The sequence below is a fragment of the Chelon labrosus genome (genome assembly GCF_963514085.1).
Source record: "Chelon labrosus genome assembly, chromosome: 5".
NCBI classification, from domain to species: domain Eukaryota; kingdom Metazoa; phylum Chordata; class Actinopteri; order Mugiliformes; family Mugilidae; genus Chelon; species Chelon labrosus.
Genome location: NC_140341.1, coordinates 12,756,455 through 12,777,028, shown reverse-complemented (window position 1 = coordinate 12,777,028; position 20,574 = coordinate 12,756,455). Strand labels below are relative to the sequence as shown.

The 20,574-nt window shown below is 40.2% G+C and overlaps 2 protein-coding genes across 4 annotated transcripts in view; one reads left to right on the top strand and one right to left on the bottom strand.

The window, feature by feature from the left end:
• uxs1 (UDP-glucuronate decarboxylase 1) overlaps window positions 1-14,045 on the top strand; it is a 37,440-nt gene extending 23,395 nt beyond the window's left edge. For 2 of the 3 annotated variants that reach the window (XM_084544321.1, XM_084544319.1), the window contains exons 10-15: window positions 4,157-4,276; window positions 4,984-5,027; window positions 10,608-10,668; window positions 10,789-10,846; window positions 11,795-11,898; window positions 13,427-14,045. In XM_084544321.1, the coding sequence (XP_084400447.1) occupies window positions 4,157-4,276; window positions 4,984-5,027; window positions 10,608-10,668; window positions 10,789-10,846; window positions 11,795-11,898; window positions 13,427-13,558 (519 nt within the window). In that variant the 3' untranslated portion in view covers window positions 13,559-14,045. The remainder of the gene's footprint in view (window positions 1-4,156; window positions 4,277-4,983; window positions 5,028-10,607; window positions 10,669-10,788; window positions 10,847-11,794; window positions 11,899-13,426) is intronic. The other variant, XM_084544320.1, reaches the window with a different exon arrangement.
• A 143-nt stretch (window positions 14,046-14,188) lies between these two features.
• On the bottom strand, window positions 14,189-19,870 carry ecrg4a (ECRG4 augurin precursor a). Its single transcript, XM_084544324.1, has 4 exons — window positions 19,142-19,870; window positions 16,363-16,410; window positions 16,077-16,246; window positions 14,189-14,858 (listed from the first exon to the last, which is right to left on the bottom strand). The coding sequence occupies exons 1-4, from the start codon at window positions 19,209-19,211 to the stop codon at window positions 14,709-14,711; spliced, it is 438 nt and encodes a 145-aa protein (XP_084400450.1). The 5' UTR covers window positions 19,212-19,870; the 3' UTR covers window positions 14,189-14,708.
• Between the last annotated feature and the right edge of the window lie 704 nt (window positions 19,871-20,574).

Below are 20,574 nucleotides of genomic sequence, written 5' to 3'. Positions count from 1 at the left end.
TCGGTTCTTGCAGAGTACGTTGGGCAAACCACTGGCTCTAGAGATGGGCCTCTCATGTTTTTACCCCGCAGTGAGGGATTCTGTAGTTTCTCCTCACCAGGACCAGGCAAGTCATTCCAGACCCAGCCCATCCCTCTCGTCATGGTTACAGTATGTCATGAAGTGTAACGTTCTCTGTTTTAAAATGCGACTCACATTGAATATAAAGTGTAGTGAGAGATTATTCACGGTGATCCTGTCCCCAGATGAAAGTGGTTTTAATGTGGCTTATTTCCCTTTCCTTGACACTGTTGTCATGGTGAAGTTAACTACTAGAGAGAGTGCTGTGCATGGTTGCTGCCAAGCTCGCATTGTAATTCTGTTTCTGAGATCTGTTTTAACTGTCTTGACATTGCATGTACTGTATGTTGCTTGATGCTTTATAAATTAATGAATTATTATTTAGTTACTGCATGTCGTTCCAAAACGTCTGACCTTGTAAATCAAACGAGGACTTTTGAGTATTTGGTTTGCTAGATGCCACAAACTCCTATATCTGTGTCATCCGTTTTGATCCCATTGTTGAATAAGAGTACATACACCGATCAGGCATAACATTATGACTATACTGTGTAGGTCTCCCTTGTGCCTCCAAAACAGTTGTGACTCATCAGAGAATAGACATGGGCCTTCTGAGGGTGTCCTGTGGTGTCTGGTAACACAATGTTGTTAATGAGGGCCTTTGGGTCCTATGAGGGGAGGGGCACCTGTGGATCAGGCTTGTTCCAGTGCATCCCACAGATACTTGGATCAGTCTGGGATCTAGTGAATTTGGAGGCCAGGTCAACACCTTGTGCTGTTCTTCACCTTTTTTTGAGTTGTTCCTAAACCGTTTTTGTGTATATGTGTCTGTGTCAGGCTGCATCCTCCCGGGGATGGCTGATGCCATCAAGGAGTGTCATTGCTATGGGGTGGGGGTGCCTGGTCAGGTCTAGGTGGGTGGTACATGTCTAAGTAACAACCACATGAACGCCAGGTCCAATAGTTTCCCAGCAGAACATTGTGTTGTCACAAGATGGTCAATGTTACTTATTTCTCCTGTCAGTGGTTTTAATGTTGTGGCTGATTGGTCTAAGTACATCACCTTTGTAATTTGTGGCATTGGGCTATATAAATGAACTTTGCATTGACTTTAAATTTATCAAGGCTCTGAATGTGGCTATTTCATACTTCACTTGAGACAATTTTTAGGATATATTTATGAGACTTCTGAATTTGATGTCATTTTGTCAAATGCATGTATCAGGTTTGAGTAAGTCTCTTATGAAATTGATATGGTTTAGCCTTGAACTTTTGAAAGTGGGAAAAAAATGAAAATATTCATTACTGAAATCCGTTGAGGGCAGAAACATGTCAGGTTGGAGTGACAGACTAATCAATGTTCACAACCTGAAGATTGAACCTGAAAATATAATGAGCAGCATGAAATATGAAAGTTAGATTAAATGTGTATGTGACAAATTGAAATAGCAGATGCAGCTTTGAAACTCTCTTCTCCACTCTGTCGGCTCTGGTAAATGTGAAATGGCTTTGTTTTTATATAGCACTTTTCTACCTATTGGTACTCAAAGAAGTGTTAGTGTAATTTTTAGAGTTGTTAGAGTCCAGTATTATAGTCTCCTGCTTCAGTTCTCATTCATTTGTGGCATTAATTATTTTTCAGTTGGTATTACGTTGAAATGCTCTCAATCATGTTTGTAGGCCGTCTTCTGACCTGGTGTTAACGTTCGCCCTGAGTGATCCCATAACAAGTATCCACCTTTAAGTACATGTGTTTCACACCTGGCATTAAAATCCGCCTCCACATGCGTCACTAGAAAGCGTTTAAAATCCAATCACAGTTTTGAACACTCAGGACATTTATCAGTCTGAACAGGGCTGTACTTATGGCCTTTCTACCGACCCAGTATTGCATGCCTAATCTGCAGCTTGGCATAAAGACCAAGTATCTTATATGGTATGATGTATATTTACAAATGCGATACATGTTCTAAGAAATTTTTTTTTAAAAATGCTTAAAAGCCCAATTTTCCTCTTGTGGTCACATTCAGATGTACTTTTTTTTTTTTTTCTCATTATTCAAGAGGGTGAATTTTCGGCCAACAGGACTATTTATTTTTAGATAAACATGTTTTGAATATACCCAAAGGCTATATCTTTCCATGAGAGCCATTCCGACAGAACATCATCAAGAGGAGAGACACTTTTAGTGTGAAACGACATAAATACTGCAATTTTGGCTACGTGGTTTGAATACAGTTTAAACGGGGGGAGTGGGTTAGGTTGCTTATTTAACACAAAGCGCCAGATCAGAGAGGCAGAATTAAAAGAGTCACCCAATTTTCTATCCCGTGCCATCTTTGTGAGGCGAGAGGCTGATCGATTCATATTGTTTGTGCGCTATGTGTGAGCTTGCATGAGGCTCTGGAATTACTGAACAATCAGTGATTGGTTACAGACAAAAAGTCCAAATGTACGTGCTATTAATGCAGGAAAGTGTGTATACTTATAATTTGTTTTAATTAAATATTTAGAAGTCTAACAGCAATTTTGCCAGGTGGCCATGTTTGTTGTTCCATATGTATAATTAATGTAGTTGTATTGAGTATTTTGAGAATTATACATATGGCTGCATTATCACTTTTTTCCGTCACATGAGCTGCAGAGTAAAGTTTGATGCATGAGGCTCACAAGCCGATCACTAATAATAATACTGTATACAGTCTTCCTGTTTCATATTGTTTATATTAACCTGTTAGTTGAGGACATGAGTTTATACTGACCGAAGAAAAAGCCACGGTTATACTGTAAGTGTGCGTTTGCTTTAGTATACCTGTGCATGCCACTGTTAACAAGCCAGTGCATGCACGCACACTCCTTCCGAGACCTCTTCATCATATTGTCCTCATTGTGTCCTTGCTTTTTCACCATACTGAATACATTTGTGGGTTATGTCCATTGAATTTCATGTTCCACATTTTCAAGAGAACAATCTGCATAATTTTCATGTTTTTATTCATGACCACATGGCATCTGAAGTAGTATGTATTGATGCATGAGACTGACTTAAGGTCAGGGTTTTGAAAGGGGAGAGTTTTCTGCATCGTTGGGATCAGTTGAGAGTATACTTCATATATATATATATTATATATGATGTAGTTGGCCTATTTTGTATTGACAAGTGAGATTGAGTGTGTATGTACCGGGTATTATCTTATTGCTTCTTTGGCAACAGGGGTCACATTTATTTGCTTCCGATAAACTCCTGCGTACTGTAATACAGTTGATTCTGCTTCCCATCAAGAGAAAATACTGTCAAGAGTTAATGGCCATGCCATAACACAAAATTAAAGGCTACAATTTGCAAAGATGTAGTTTGTTATAATGTGTCCCAGAAATCAAATAAGGTTTTTTTTTTTTTTTTGGCAAAGTTAACATACATACTGTACATGTCTGTAGGGACTTGGAGACTTAAACCAAAAAAAGTTTGCAAAAAAAGTTAAACCAGAGAGACTGAAAGTTGAAGATCAGTGTTTTGAGAAGCTGTGAAGCAAAACGCTGCATAAATCTAAACGTAATGAATGGAGACTGTATAGCTGTAGCGCAAGGACAGCTTCCAGTTCAGAGTGTATAATAAGCTACTGAAATATAGTCATTGGGTCAGGGAAATTAATTTGTTAATGTGGCCAATAGTTCGGCTCAGAAACAGGAGAAAGAAAAATAATCTGGTTTAATGTAAATGGCTCAGCTTGCCACTTGTGTGTCTGTTTTGCTGAGTTGAAGAAACAAATGTCCAATTCTAAGATAGGATTTGTGGGATGCGAGTTTGAGAGTAAAACTATTGCAAGAATATTGCATCAATATTCAGGCACCAACTGATTTCTATGCTTGTACAAGTTAATTTAAGGATTCACGCTGCAAATGTTTTTATAGGAATAATGTTACATTCGCCTAAATCCTAATCAAAGAGTAATCAAAATGGTGTATGAACTGCTAGATTTTTTTTACAAAAAGATGTGAAGAGAATACTTTAAAGTATAGCAACGGTATGATGGAAGATGGCCACAGAATGGATGGAATTTTTAAATGACTCACCCTCTTTCTTCTGTACTTACAGGAAGGAGTAGAGGTGAGAGTGGCAAGAATCTTCAACACGTTTGGCTCCCGAATGCACATGAACGATGGACGGGTTGTCAGTAACTTCATCCTCCAGGCTCTGCAAGGAGAAGCTCTCACTGTATGTATTTAGTGGATGAGCCAGTGTGATGAAGACTGATGAGATTTGTTTCTGTTACACTGTACATTAGATAGTATGAAAAACCCCCTCTACAGGAAAACACACGTTTAACTGAAGGTCACACATACATATTTTAAACACGCTTAAATAGTATTTGATTGAGGATAAGATTATTTGGTCTTAACCCAAGGCATTATATGACTGCTTGATATACACCGATCAGCCACAACATTAAAACCACTGACAGGAGAAGTGAATAACATTGACCATCTTGTGACAATACAATGTTCTACTGGGAAACTTGTGGACCTGGCGTCATGTGGTTGTTACTTAGACATGTAGCACCCACCTAGACCAGACCAGACACTCCCACCCCATAGCAATGACACTCCTTGATGGCAACAGTCATCCCCAGCAGGATGCAGCCTGACACAGGCACATAAACAAAAACGATTTAGGAACAACTCAAGAAACATGAAAAACAGTACAAGGTGTTGACCTGACTCCCAAACTCATCAAGTATCTGTGGGATGATCCACAGAGGCCCCTCCCCTAGACCCATAGAACCCAAAGGCCCTCACTAACAACATCCTGTTGCCAGACACCACAGGACACCCTCAGAAGGCCCATGTCCATTCTCTGATGAGTCTGATATTGTTTAGATTTTATCTTGCAGAAAGAATAATCAGTTGCTTTTTTTCTCCTAGGTGTATGGTACCGGTTCCCAAACACGAGCCTTTCAGTATGTAAGGTAAGCTCTGTCAAACCCATTTTATTCTGCCTCTGAAATGCATTATTTCAGTGCCCAGTATATAGTTTTGCTGCAGTAAACACTAGTTGTCTACCACCATTTATGCAACAAGATATAACTGAACATTCACCATGAAATTAAGATGAGATGCACCTTTAATGATTCCACATGGTGATGGTGATCAATACAAAATCATGACTTACATTATGTAATCGATAACAGTTCATATCATGCCATTATATTGCACTTGCAGTGTTAAGGCCGTATGTCTTCCGATGCGTTATTGACAGCTAAAGGGACCAGGTCATGTTGGGGTTTGAGCAAATAATCAACAAGAACCAAATCTTCTGTTGATTTGTTTGGTCCATGTTGTTTTTTTGTTTTTTTTCTCCATGTTGTAGTCATTTCAGAAGCTGTTGTCCAGCATTAATTAGGCCTAATTCCAGCATAATCTGCTCAGATTCACTTGTCATTGTTAGCTGCGCAGGATCATTAACAAGGAATTTGGTTGTCTCTATACAGTGGCTTGGAAACCAGATCATTAAGAAGGAATTGGTTGACGTGATGCAGACACACCAGCATAAGCCCACTATGTACGCTACGACATAGGCTCCTTGTAGAATCAGTGCATGCTTTAATTCGTGTGTTTTAATGGATTAAATTAGTATTATAGCCAAGATGAGATATTGAGGTTTTTCTTTCCATTAACCGTGTTCTGAGGCCAAGTATGTTAGAAATATGAGCATGCTGGATGTTCAAAGAGTTTTATCAGTCTGCGTGTATGTGTAAATGAGATTAATTTCATCAGTTTGAGGAGACATCAGAGACAGAGCATTTGATGCTCTCCTATCTCATCTCATGAAAGCTTTTACCTGCCGCCCTCAATGGCTTAATGTTGTCTAAACCCAAACAGTCTTTATGTGAACTAAAGTCTTTCTTTTCTAACTAAAATTCTAACTTAAGTCTCAAATGAACTGATTAAACTCACTTAAATGTCCTTTGTAGTCACTACAAACCACAGGTATAAAGCTTCCCTTCTAAAGCCATAGCTCCATATTCTCGTAGGATCATGTTCAGAAGTCTTCTACGTCTTCTTCTTCTTCAGTTGTAATGACTTAAATGGAATTAGACAGCATGCAGTGCCCACGAACAGTATTCATTCATGCATTACATTTTTCATTTTGGCGTAATTGGCATCGTTTTTTTGTTTCAGCTGATCAACTGAAACAAACACTTGATTATCAAAGTGAAAACAAATTTACTATACGTATATAATATGTTTATGTAAGTATTAATTACGACAGTTATTAAAGTAATCTGGTGTAGTAATTGGAATGACCACAAGCTTTCAGTCTTCTTTTAAATAAATGAAAGGTAGTGATTAAAATGAACCAATATGATAAAAATTAATAAAGAATTGCACCATAATTTATAAATGATCGAATGAATATTAAATGAACTAGAAGGAGTAACAGATTAATGAACACCAACACATCACAGGCCTGTTACTATGCATCGGTTTTAGCTTGAGGTGCCTAATAAACTTGGTGTGTTTTCTGTTAGTAGAAGTTATCTGAACTTCCTTGAGGCCGTTGGATCACTTGGGTTCTCTTTATAAGACATACAGAGAAGGCAGCGCATATGAAAAGCATCGTGTCTCCTTACGTTGAGACTCAAGTGTCCACGTTTCACCAGTATATATTATTTGCTCATCGCATAAGACCTGCACATCTGCACTTAGTTGTGCAGCATTAAAGGGAAACTACTGTTTTTTACAACCTGGACCTTATTTCGGGCATAAAATACGATCATTTAATCACCCGTATAAATTTTGTGTAATTTGCACTCATTCTGGAGGTAATTAGATCAGTGTATATCCATATAGTGGGAGTGACTGGGGCACCGAGACGCAGCCTCTAAATAACGCATTATCTGCCGCGAAACTCGTTCTTTTCGCTAATATTTTGTTATGATACACTAGTGCTATACCCCATTGAGTCCAGAGTTACCTGTTAAGTCAGTCTACAGACCCCAGATGATGTCTTCTGACCTGGATGATGTCATCTCTGAGCGCCACACGCACCAGCGATGGTCAGCTTGTTTACCTGTAATTTGCTACTGCCATGGTTCGTCCACAACCTCAAAATCAGAAAAATATTCAACCATGTTGCAAAAAACTAGCAGTAGCAAATTACAGGTAAACAAGCCGACCGTCGCGGGTGCACGCGACGCTCAGAGATGACATCATGCATTATTTAGAGACTACGTCTTGGTGCCCCAGTCACTCCCGCTATATGGATATACGCTGATCTAATTAGCTCCTGAACGAGTGCAAATGACACAAAATTTATATGGGTGAGTAAATGATTGTATTTTATGCCAGAAATAAGGTCCAGGTTGTAAAAAACAGTAGTTCCCCTTTAAGGTCTCTGATACTATGATTATACTTTGGCAGTTTTGTTAATGAAGTAACATTGAAGTGCTGCCAGGGGCAATATGGAACCTTAATTGTTGAATCTTAGCCTAAGATACTGTAGTTTCTGTCATAGATATGAGGTATCTTAGTCCCGCTGTGTAAAGTAGAGAGAAAAAACAACTGCTTTTGTTGAAATTCTAGCGGTGTTCACTTTTTCCTAAATGATCAGCACGATTAGGGATTGTAATATAGTTATATTACAATGAGGATGCTATTACAATCAAAATATATTGATAGTAGCAAGCAGAGAAACACATTTACAGGAAAGCGGTACATAAAAAATGACAGACATCCCCTCTACTCATCTCTGACATGAAAATAAGGGATACGTGACGTACACCATGACTACATATAACAGTTATAGACGGGTATCATCATAAAATGAAAAACGTGGCTCCTCAGCGGTTCACCCTTTTAAGTGCTGCTGTGACTACGGGTGCATTAAAGCGAGTCCTTCTTCTTTGCCCATTGTTGGTTATATGTGTGAGTTTGGCCCGGTTTGTGACAGCGAGCATGTTGAGGATGCAGGTGGAGATTATTTTTAACAACTTTTTTTTTTTTGAGGATGACATGATTGCCTCCCGGAGCTGCTGCTTGAAAGTGCTCTCCCACCCACATTCACATATCTTCCTTTTAAGGTCATCGAGGTCAGGGTATGACGGAGGCAACAGCATGAGACTTCCTTTCCATATATTCCCAGAGAAGCGGAGGAGTCGGTGATGTTTTGTTCATCACGGGAGGTCGCATTGTACTGCCTCACAGTAGTTTAATTCTGAGAGACCCAAATCTTTTAATACCAAGGCAGAAAGTCTTTAATCAGGATCTCCACATATCTTGGTCATTTTGGCAACAACGGGGTCCGACTCGGATCATCACACCTTACCAGCTATGCAGTCTCGTTAGAAGGTGGAGGTCACTTACCAACCTTCCAAGTTCCCTTTTCTTCTGGGCCATCCAGTGTGGCGTTATACGCACTGCTGAGCAAACCAAAACAGTTTGAAAATTAGTGCAGTCATGTATTTCTCATCCGGTGCGAACCCCACACTCTTTGTGAACTTTGGTCAGAACTGCCGCAGACTGTGGAGAGATTCTTGGAGCCCCAGAGACACCAGCAGTTTCAAATGTGTTTCACAGTAGTCTCTTCTATTAATTTGTCTGGAAACTTTTCTTAATAAGCCTTTATCTGATCGAATTTGTCTCTGCCCTGAATTGCTCACAAATCTTTTCCCAGTTTAATGATGTCTCTTCAGTTCTTGTGAAATATTAGTGGTTTTCATGCCTCTTGCAAGATATTACACAACTTCACACTTTTATCTTTCTGCCTGCCTTTATGGCCTGAGAACTGTTTAATAATGTGTAACAGCCTCTTTATGTGGGTTCCCCTTTATTTAAGATCACCTGGTAAACTGATATATATAAAAAAAACGTGTCTAAGGTTAAAAAACAAAACTGCAAATACTGATAAAATTAAAACGCTTGCTTTATTGAAACCGCTGATGTATCACTTAGATAGTAATCTGGAACACAAATCATTTGCTGTACACACAATTGAAAATGAGTAGTAAAAAAATAATATAATGGGGTAAAACGGTGCGGAAAACACGATGCAGCAGAAAAGTGTGACTTGAGAAGTGTTTCTTTTTAGTGTGGTGGTATGGCAGCTTGTATTTGGTGCCTTTTGACAAACAAGGTGAAACTACTGTTCGTCAGTATTTTGCGGATTCAGCACAGCTGGATGGTCGGTTGGGCACCAGTCAATTTTTCTTCACATTGTGCAAAATGTAACAGCACTTCCAAACAATTGGGAAAATATAATGGAAATGCACGCGTGTTTCCATCAAAAGTTCTTTGACGACAATAACAGCAAAAACAGCTGGACGTTCTTTTGTCGGATAAAAGCCCAGTCCAGCCTACTTGTAGCTCACCTTGTAGGGTTAAAGGTACCAGCACAAAATACTTGTGATGAATGCGTAATCATGATTACACCGATCAACCATATAACAATGACACTCCTTGATGGCAGCAGCCTTGACACAGACACACGCGCACAAACGGTTTAGGAAGAACCTGAAAAAACGTAAAAAACAGCACAAGGTGTTGACCTGGCCGCCAAATTCCCTAGATCCCAAACTGATCAGGGATCTGTGGGATGCGTTGGAACAAGCCTGATCCACAGAGGCCCCTCCTCTCAACCCATAGGACCCATAGGACCCATAATGTTATGCCTGATCGCTGTATAATGTTATAGTGTTCTGTTTTAATGAGGTACTTCAACTTCATCTTCATGTTTATGGCGATGTTGCGTTGCGTTACACTGAGAGGTGTTTCTAACATCTTGTCTGGTCTCCGCTCATTGATGTAAATGGTATGGAAATACACGTCTCCGTATGTCACGTATACTGTAAATGCATTAATGCAAATTTGAGGGAGGAAAGCACAGCTAACTGATGTGGAAATTGGGCCATTCTCGCCTTGGAGATTAGAATTTATATTAAAGCCGCATCTACCATTCCCCGACCTGCGGTAGGTGGAGGGGTCAGGCTTATCTCTGTTTGCAGTTGCCTGTCTAATGTAGACTGACAGAATTGTACTAATGGATTCTGTGTGTGTATCCGTGTGAGACAAATGGGATTGTCTCTATTTTGATTTGTCCACGAGATTATATTTATACAGTATACCAGTAATTTATGAAGTTTGTAACCAAGATGAAGTTATGTACTTATATATATATATATATATTATTTTTTAACCATGCTAGTGACATAGATCTACGGATAGATTAAGTGTTTAGTACTTATTATCAAACGTCTGGTGTGTTAGCATAAGCCTTTACCTCAGAGCACCACTGTGTCTGCTGTAAGCACCGTCTCACAAAGCTGCTAGAATGGATTTAAACTCTTAGTTGACTTGCAGAGTCATGTAAAGCCCCTCTGACATGACAATGTATGCATGACCAAAAAAAATAAAGAAATCCTTTAAACTTCTTTGCAGACTTTATGCTTTAGAACAGGGGTGAACACTTATTTTTTTTGCTTGCGAGCTACTTTTACAACAACCAAGTCAAAGTCATTTACGAGTGTTTTTGTTTCTGATCGATTTCCCAGTGATCTGGTGAACGGTCTTGTCTTGTTGATGAACAGTAACATCAGCAGTCCTGTCAATCTGGTGAGTACGTCCTACCCGACTGCGTCTCACAAATTGAAATGGAAAATAAATTCCGCACAGGCAGCTGCTGAGTCGTTTTATGCGTAATTGGCAAAGAAAGTTAATGAAATGTGTTTGCAGGGAAACCCAGAAGAACACACAATATTGGAGTTCGCCCGTCTCATCAAAAGCCTCGTCGGTAAGGCATTAACACACACAGTGCATCAGAACAAACTCACGACCCCGGCCGTCTCGTGTGGTTAATCTCGTTTCCATGGTTATTTCTTGTTCCACTTGCAGATATTTCGCTGCACATTTCATCCATGTGCAAACAGCTGATAAACCTCAGGACTGCACTGAATTGCGTTAGAATGATGCGTGTGTGCTCGCTCCCTCTTTCTCCACCCTCCCTCTTTTTTTTCCTCCAGTTACATAACATCAAAATCAAACATATTTTTTCACACTCACTGTTTTTTTTTTTTTTTTACCTGCACCGCTGTGTCGATCTCCCATTTTATTTGTCTCATTATCAGTTTTGTCTGGTCCGATGTACACGTAGTAAAGTCATGCCACACAAAAATAATAATGTGTGACATGAGTATAATGCATAAAGTTTTTCTATACATCTTCAAACATTGCTGCACTGGGGTTCTTTAAGGCGATGTTTATCTGTGTGATCAATGTCTTGGTAGAGAAAGTAGTCACACAAAGGATTCATAGGCTTTAAAGACATAATAAGAGTCACTACACTGTCTACAGGAATGCATCGCATTTACATCCTTTGATTCACTTATACAGAAAACACAAATGGCTTTGCTTGACCAATAAGGGAACTTTGATGGGAGATCTTGATCTGTTTTCTCTTTGAAATAAGTCTCTATGAGCATCAGAAACATGCAACAAAAAACACAAGAAACCCAGTGACACTGGCGATCTCGCTCTGGAATCTCCATAACCGTATTACATACTTACTTGGTTGAAAGGATGCACATCAACCTCCTGTTGTAAATCTGCTAGAGCTGCCGACCAAATCCACACAAATCCAACGCAACAAAGGAAGACTAAGGACAATAATAACAGTCTGTCCTTCTCTCTCTGTCTGTCTCTCTCTCCGTACACTTGTATCTGTTCCTGAACACACACACAGTGAGCCGAAGCCAGATTCAGTTCCTTCCCGAGGCCCAGGACGACCCACAGAGGAGAAGACCCGACATCCGAAAAGCCAAGATGATGCTCGGCTGGGAGCCGGTGGTACGTTTGATGCAAAAATGTTCACGTGCCTCGTAAACATATTGAATGTTCGGTCGCTAAGGTTACTCAGAGGCTCTTGTTGACAACTGTTGACTGTGAAAGTAACTTGTGCGTGATGAATGTTATTGTACTTGGTGTCAGAGTCTCAGAGACTTAAGATTTAATATAAATGTTATCTTGCAAGGTCAGGCTGCTATTTTTATACAGATGTGGATGAAAAAAATATTGCAACTTTTTTTTAATGGGCCTTAGTTACCACAGAGTGTCACATTTTAGTCAGATGTTGTTTTTTCTAGTTTATTACAACAAATTACTTTTAAAATTATAGGAACTAAATTGGGCCCAAATATACTACATCATACAGACATTTGTTTTTTTCCCCCCACAGTTTATAACTGATTGTATTTGGTTATTAAAGATTGTGATAAAGATAGTTACTGACTAGGCCAATTTACAGCAAATTTTATTTTTTTTAAGTCTCAGTGTTCAAACTATGATGTCCCAGTCTTCGCTCTGCTACAGTTGCTTATACACCATATGCTCCTCTATAACCTATTACAGTATCTGCCATGTCTAATTAACGCATGTGCTCATAAGCTTTTAATTTGAACTACGCTTTTAAAAGTGCGAAAGATCTCACATTATGGCACATTTTCGTAAACTTGCTGACGTCCGAGCGGTGAATTATTCATCACATCTTAGCTGATGTCTGGTTCTTTTTATACGCGTTTGAGCTTAAATAATTAATGCAAAAATGGCATAAGTATTCAGTGTAACACCTCTGGGGCTGCTTTAAAGCCATTGCATATTACGCCAAGGAACACCTCCGGAGTGGGTTGCCATTTACATTATATGCGACGAAGGAGCAGAACAGTGCGTGTCCATTAATAATCAAAGGAATTCGTTCATTTAGGCGACCTCTCGCCCTGATGCAGACGAGTCATTAAGCCCTTCCATAAGGAGCTCAAGGCTCTCATGTTGATTGTATTTGTACACCTTGGACTTCTTACATAAATACTGTGACGCACTTTCAGTAATCCAATAGTTAGAGGTAAAGTGTTATTCCTTAGACTCATTAATGATGTGGGCTACTTATGGCAGAAAGAGTTTTTGATATTTTATTGTATTTTGCTGCATAGATAGATAGATAGATAGACAGATAGATAGATAGATAGATAGATAGATATTCATTCACTCATTTGTTCATTTTCTGTAACCACTTGTCCCTCTGGAGGGTCGCAGGACAGCTCCCCAGCTGTCATTGGGCGGGGTATACCCTGGACTATCACAAAGCTAGATAGATAGATAGATAGTCAGACAGACAGACAGACGGACAGACGGACAGATGGACAGATGGACAGATAGATAGATAGATAGATAGATAGATAGATCCAATAATATATCCCACAGAATGATAAGTAAATAATACCTAATCTCACATTTATTCAATATCAACCTTTACATTATAGCTGGTGTCTTTATTTTTTTGACGTATTTATACAGTGGTTGTTGTCCCTTGTGTTGGCAGGTGCCCCTGGAGGAAGGCTTGAACAAAACTATTCAGTACTTCAGTAGAGAACTGGAGCACCAGGCCAACAACCAATACATCCCCAAACCAAAAGCCGCCCGTATGAAGAAAGGAAGACCCAGACACAACTGAAGCAGGGTCTCCACCCCGCACATTATTCTACGAAACAGAAAGAGTCCTTAAAGAGCCACTCTTCGAAACACACTGCTGAGTAATGCACCCCGCGGACATGGCGCCTTCTTCGATGAGAGGCCGGGACTCTTCGTCCTAAAACTCTCTCTAAAAAGACGGCGTTGCCTTTGTGTTGGAGCTGCAGCTGCATCGTGGGTAAAAGCGTCCTTGCCGGAGCTCGTGTGACTGATGGACAAGCCTGAATCAAGAGAGGCCGGCCTACCTTTTTTGTGAATTTGTGCTTTTTTTTTTGCTATTTAAATCGCAGCCGTGAGAATCAGCCTGACTGTGCATCTGTGCTTTGTTATTATTTAATCCGTTTCACGAACTTTTTGTCTCTAGAGATGAGCCACCTGAGTTGGTTTCCCCCACTGGATGATTTGTATTCTTCTCAGTGGACAAAATCTTCTAGAAAGACTGTTACGACATCAGTATGTGGTTTTTCGAGACGTTGCGGTGTCTCGTGTCAGGATGTGCATTATCGATTTGAGGTGAAGATGCTATTTTAATAAAATATTTCCAATATTTTGTGTATGGTATAGATAGTTAAGATGATTTTTCTGCAGGAAAAAAAAAAAAGCAGGCGACAAATGAAGTACAGACGTGTTTATTTTCAACCAAAAGCAGAGCCAAACCTTTTAACACGATTTCATACAACCAGCCTGAAAGCCTTAGCTGTGGTTGTTCGGGGAGGGGGGCAGTTTTTGTGTTATGTCTGTTTTTCACCGTAATGTAAGGATGACTAGTTAAAAGAAAGTTTAAAAAATAAAAAGAGTACCTGTGGTGGACTATCACAGGAGGTGTCCTCTGACTCAGGCCAACAAACTATTTGACTCTTCGTAGAAGCGGTGTGTGTTTAAACTTGTATGGGGGATATAAATCTGTTTACGCGGTCGCATTTTGGAGACCCACCTTCCCTTTGGTGACAAAACGCAAGTGTAATGTAAGCTATTATGTTTGTGTATGAAGATCTGATTTTAGGTTAGGGTACGTTTAGTTTAAGATGAAGGTACGTCTACAGGAAATGAATGTAACTCAATGTGAAGTCTTCTGAAGTGATAGAAGCACAGCCTGAACGTGCACGTGTGTGTGTGTTTGCGTGTGACTACAGCTAGTAGTAGTCGTAGTTGACATTAGCTCCGTGTCTGTAAGAAGAGGCGTCGCGCGGGGCGATGGGGGCGTTTTCATCGTAGTGATGCTGACGCCCCTGGTCGTTGGCGCGAGCGTGATCCATCCAGTACGCCAGGTCAGTCTCCAGCCTCTGGTGAGGAACAACACAACACGCCACAGACATGACTCGTTACTCGACACAAATCTCAAGCTTGTGGACTCGCAAGGCGGGCTGATGAGATGTCTGCTGACACCGCCGGCATGCGCAGCTGTGCCAATAAGACATTCGCGAAAGGCAGACGTTGAAAAGGCCAATGCTTTGACAGCTTTGGCCTTTTTAGGAAGCAACAGAAAATGGCACATACACGGGTTGTCATGCGTGAAGGATGTTGCAGGAATACTGCTGTAGTTGGCTGAAACACTTGCTGTCAGCTGTCAAAAATAGTGGCTGTAGCAGGTTATTTTGTGCACTCTACTCCTGCTTTTTTTTTTTTTTTTTTTTGGTCTCGCTATATGTTCCTTCCATCCTTTACTGTCCCTTGTGAATTCTACCTGACAGTCACTGACCTGGAAAAAAAAAAAGCTGAATCTAGCTCTGCTAGCGTATTTGTATGAAAGAGGAAATTCATGTTGTCATGCATTCAGTTCCACAACTGTACTTATTCATTCAGTCCTATAACAGCATTTACAGCATAAATGTGCCTTTTGAGTAGCATCTTTTACGCATCAGACTACTCCACATCTTTGTCCTCCACACATCTGAAACATATATATAAATAGCCATATTTCTTTGTGTACAAGTTTTTTTATTTATGCTTTTTCTGAATGTGCTTTCTCTTTCTGTCAGATTTTAATGCCTCTGGATATCCAGTTGTTCTCAATAAAAAGTAACTAAAAGAGCAGAAATCAAGGTTTTGGAGACAGATTCATGACTCAAAAAGTCCGTCGGTTTAATCAGAACTGCATGGTGTGGTTTGATCAGGTTTATCTGACAGTCGTCCAGGAGCGTATGCTGCTATCTGCTGCAGTCCCAAATGTTGTTCTTGGTTCTGCCTAGCTTTGCCAAGATCTCTTAAGCCTTGGAAGTAAAGACGGATCTAACAGCGTGAGCCAGCAACACTAAATGACTATATGTGTCTTTAAAGATAACAAAAGTAAACCTCACCGCGAGGGAGATGTGAAATCTAATTTTTACTGGCTCAAAATCTGAACACCGTTCAGTCTGCTGTTGGACTTTTGTGTTCCTGTACAGTTTGTGTGGTTTATTTTTCTTCTTTTGAGGAAGCTGATAAATCTTCACGCTGACTTATAGTATCTCTGTCACATTAGCAGACAGTCAGTGTTTGTCCATCTCCCTCCAGGAACTGACCTGCTCATCATATCCCATGTACATGAACTGCATGATCCACTGCTGCACGTCTGGTCTACTGCGATCCCACAGGTTCCTCTTGGTTCTCCTCAGCTTCGCCAGGAACTCTTGAGCCTTGGAAGGAGGCACCGCAACAGAGGACTTGGATGGTGTAGTACCAGCTTCAGCCGCTGGGTGGAAGCACAATGAGGCAAAAAGTTTAACTTTTAAGAAACACTAATGATTGCAGTTTATTTTATAACCAGCAGCAACTGATCACTGTTAAATGTGGCCGTAAATATGTTACCTTCTCTTTTCCTTAAGATCTTGTGCAAGCTGCCGTCACTGGATACATCTGTATAGGAAAGTCAGCAGAGACATAATGAGGTGACCACCTTCTGTAGGCCTCCTTTGTGCCTCCAAAACAGTTGTGACTCATCAGAAAATGGACATGAGTCTTCTGAGGGTGTCCTGTGGTGTCTGGCAACAGAATGTTGTTAGTGGGGACCTTTGAGTCCTATTGGTTGAGGGGAGGGTCCTCTGTGGATCATCCCACAGATACTTGATCAGTTTGGGATCTAGTGAATTTGGAGGCCAGGTCAACACCTTGTGCCGTTTTTCAAGTTCTTTTGAGTTGTCCCTAAACCGTTTTTGTGTGTGCATCCTGCTGGGGATGGCTGCTGCCATCAAGGAGTGTCATTGCTATGGGGTGGGGGTGCCCAGTCTGGTCTAGGTGGGTGGTACATGTCTAAGTAACATCCACATGAATGCCAGGTCCAAAAGTTTCCCAGCAGAACAATGAATTGTCACAACATGATCAATGTTATTCACTTCTCCTGTCGGTGGTTTTAATGTTGTGGCTGATCGGTGTAACTCCTTTATATAACGGCCACACACATGGTTTATAATCAGTTTAAATAGAGGGTATTTTGTTCATTCATACGGTTGAAGTTGTATATCAACCACGCATTTTTAGACCAGTCCTATACTTGAAGATTTCATCAAACCTCTAGACTACTTCAAAAACGCATGTGTTCCTCATTATGCTGTTTGCACTCCAGCTTTTTTTTTCCTGATTAACTTCTCTAGTTTTACACGCTTCACTTCTCGAGGATGAGTTTATGCTCAGTTTTGATTATTGATGAAAATCTCAAAGTGAAGCGTTAACCATGGTTAAAGGATAATTCGCCAGCTCTCGGCCGGGGAGACTAGCCTCTGGCCAGTTTGCATGTAAATGTATTTACTACTGTGACTTCCTCCTGCGGCTCCTCTGTCACACTGGAGCAGGGGTGCTGCACCGTGAACACAGAATGTTCATGTACAAAGCGCACTCCCAAGATATCTCTTACTTTACTGCTCCGAAGTAGTTTAGTCATATGACCTTTCATACTTGTAGCTGACTCAGAGCAGTGTTCTCTCAGAGCACCTAAGTCTCACGCACCTCAGCTACGTCAAAGGTCTGCCTCTATTTCTATTAGAATTCTATAAAAGTGCAAAGAAATCTCCTCCATATGAGGATAGACTTTGTTAAGCTTCAGCACAAAACATTTTCACTGTGTGGTTAGAGATGGAAAGGAACAGAGGAAATTGGTTGCATATGTTTGCCTCCTCACTTTGTACAGTGCGCGTCATTCTTCTCCATTTTGCAAGTCTCATTCTTTTTTTCCCAGCTCCATATGTGCATTAATAAGTACATTCTTTATGCGCTTCATAATAGCAGTAAAAGCAACTCAGTGGCTATGAAAATGCCATGACAAAGATATCCTCTCTCTGAGGAAGACAAATGTTTGTTTCTGGCTTTGGTGATCGACTGATTGATCGGCTGACTTTGTTTGTTACTGGCATAACCATTGTCCACAATTACACCTTTCACCTAGAAAATGTAATCATGCTAAAGTTGGATGTTAAAAATATTGTTAATTAAATCTACTAAACATCAGAAAACTAACATGCGGGCATGCTAATGTTAGTATTTAGGCAAAGGCACGAGCTTCACAGAGCTGCTAGCATGGATGCTATTTTTTTAAAATAAAAAGAAGCTGCGCAGAAAGACTATTAATTACTATAAATACAGCAATTATTTGTTATTTCATGCCACTGGATGGCATAGAAATCTGACCACTGACAGGAGAAATGAATAACATCGACCATCTTGTGACAATACAGTGTTCTGTTGGGAAACTTTCGGCCCTGGCATTCATGTGGATGTTTCTTAGACATGTAGCACCCAGACACAGACTCGAGGGAGACCTACACAATATTAGGCAGGTGGTCATAATGTTAGTCCTGGCCGGTGTACATTAGGGTATCCTCTGCACAACGGTGAAACTGTGTGTCTGATTAAAAAACAGTGGTCCTAAAGTAGAGCCATGTGGATCACCGCTGGATTTAAAAACATTCTCCGCAGTTTGCTATGATGCAGTGTAGCAAAAATAATCCAATACACAGTTTATGTTTTCCCTTTTCTACAGAACAACCTTGGAATGAAGTTATAATTTAGTGCAGAAGAATTCAAATTATGTGGCTTTCATGTTGCGGTGATGGCATTCAGACTTTTAACTGAAGTTGATTCAGAATGTAACTGACAATAATAGATGCAGACACGATGTTTATCCCTGAGATTATTTTTTCATTTAAAGTGACTTTAAAGTCTTTGTATGTTGATTTTTCATTCAATCTAGGGAATGGTAAAATAAAAAGGTTCAAGTACAGTACTTGCTATGCTTTTAAAACTATTCTACTTAAAGAGAAAAGGGAAAAGCTCATAAAACTTTCTGTTTTCATTCAGTATCAGTTGCCTCTGTAAATGTTCGTCAAGGTTTGTGTCTAAAAGGAGACTGTGAAAAATAACTGTTTTTTTTCATTATATTGAAATAGTTTCCGAGAACAGCCATCGTCTCTCACGCATTCTTATTTGCAGTTATTCATCTTTTGAACTACTAGTGCTGTTCACACCGACAACAAAAACCTAGTACAAGACCTGATGAGGATGGACACAATTATGTGCAGATAAGATGTGACGTTGTAAATGTCGAACTAAAGTAAAGTAGATGAAAGGTCAAAGAAAAATATGAAATTGAGCTTACCGCTTAGGGCTAAAAGGACCAGCACTACCACCAGTCCTATTGACCTCAAATACAGCTGCCGACATGCCATCTTGTACCTTATCAGAGTCTTTCCCGAGCTCCTTAAAGACGACAACTGTGCAGAAACTGCTACACAACCAGAGGGAAGAGTGGGCGGTAACCCAGGCTTTCCAAGTGGAAACTGGCCTGTGGCAATGGAATGTCTTTTTTACCTCTCCCTGCCTACAGAAACCAGACTGCAACTGGAGCTTTTCTGCTCTTAAATGAATTTTCATGTGTGTCCCAGGTACTTTTCCATCTCAAGTGCATGCATACTATGAGCAGCAGGGGGAATGGGGTTAAAGCTGAGTTCCAGTTTAGCAGAATGCTGTAGGTGGTGAAGATTTATTCTGTTGAAAGGCTGCGGTTTGCATTATCTGAAGCAGTAGCTGCGGTAAAATGTGTTTCTTAAGAACAAATATTTTTATACGTGTGTTGAGCGAAATTGTGCGAAATAGGATGGATTTTTATGCAGGTTGTTGGTGAGATTTCACACACACTTAAATACTTCAGGAGAAATCCAGGAAGTATGCTGAGCTACTTAAAATTAAAATTGAAAAGAGTACGTCAGTGACCTTGTTTATAGCATCAATCATTTAGTCTAGGGACTGTATGAAGGACATGGTGAGAGAGGGCTGAGAGGGGGTGAAACTCATGAAAGTGAAAAAGGATAATTTCGGATGATAATGTAGCGTGATGCTGCTTGTGAAATCAGCCGAATGCCGCATGAATCTGAAGGGATTTCAGTCCGACCGAATTTATTTTTCCCCCTCCGTTAATTCATCAGTCTAAAGTGGAAACTTTCTCTTTCTCTCTCTCTCACCTGAAATCTTATTTTAAGACATAGGCCTATAGCAGGATGTGTTAAATCACAGCTGGCCTGGGAGCCTATCCAGGTGCAGAGGCAAGCCTACGCTAGCGTATTATGGAAATCTGAAGCCTGCAGTGCACACACTGCGTGTTGAGACTGGCCTTTTAGTCTTTCAACGCCACTCAGCGTTTTGATGTGAAAAGTATTGGCTTATTCATAAATTCATAGATTTCCACCGGAAGGATGGGATGTAGGTGTCTTTTTTTTTTTTTTTTTTTTAGAATTTATGACCAGGTAATTGAATTTCCAGCACATTCTTTTTCTGCAGCCTTGAGGAGTACCTGTCCAGAGCACACCTATTTGAAAAGGTCTGATTACAGCTTGAGAGCTGTTCTTTCACTCAATGCACACAATGCGTCTTTCCATCATGAGGCTGCGCCTGCCGTGAAATAGTTGGGCCCCTATAGCAATATGATTCACATGGAATCGTGTAATATAATAATAAAATCATGAATGAGTAATTTAAATCATTCGTATGCGTGCGCTGCTATTGTAAACAAGAAACACCTGGATTCCATCCGGG

Bases quoted from the DNA above. Each gene is read 5' to 3' on its own strand.
- ecrg4a (XM_084544324.1), bottom strand. From the start codon at position 19,211: ATGGCATGTCGGCAGCTGTATTTGAGGTCAATAGGACTGGTGGTAGTG. The intron at 16,411-19,141 runs GTAAGCTCAATT...TTTCCTATACAG, and splicing joins GGTCCTTTTAGCCCTAAGCG to ATGTATCCAGTGACGGCAGC. The intron at 16,247-16,362 runs GTAACATATTTA...GCTTCCACCCAG, and splicing joins GATCTTAAGGAAAAGAGAAG to CGGCTGAAGCTGGTACTACA.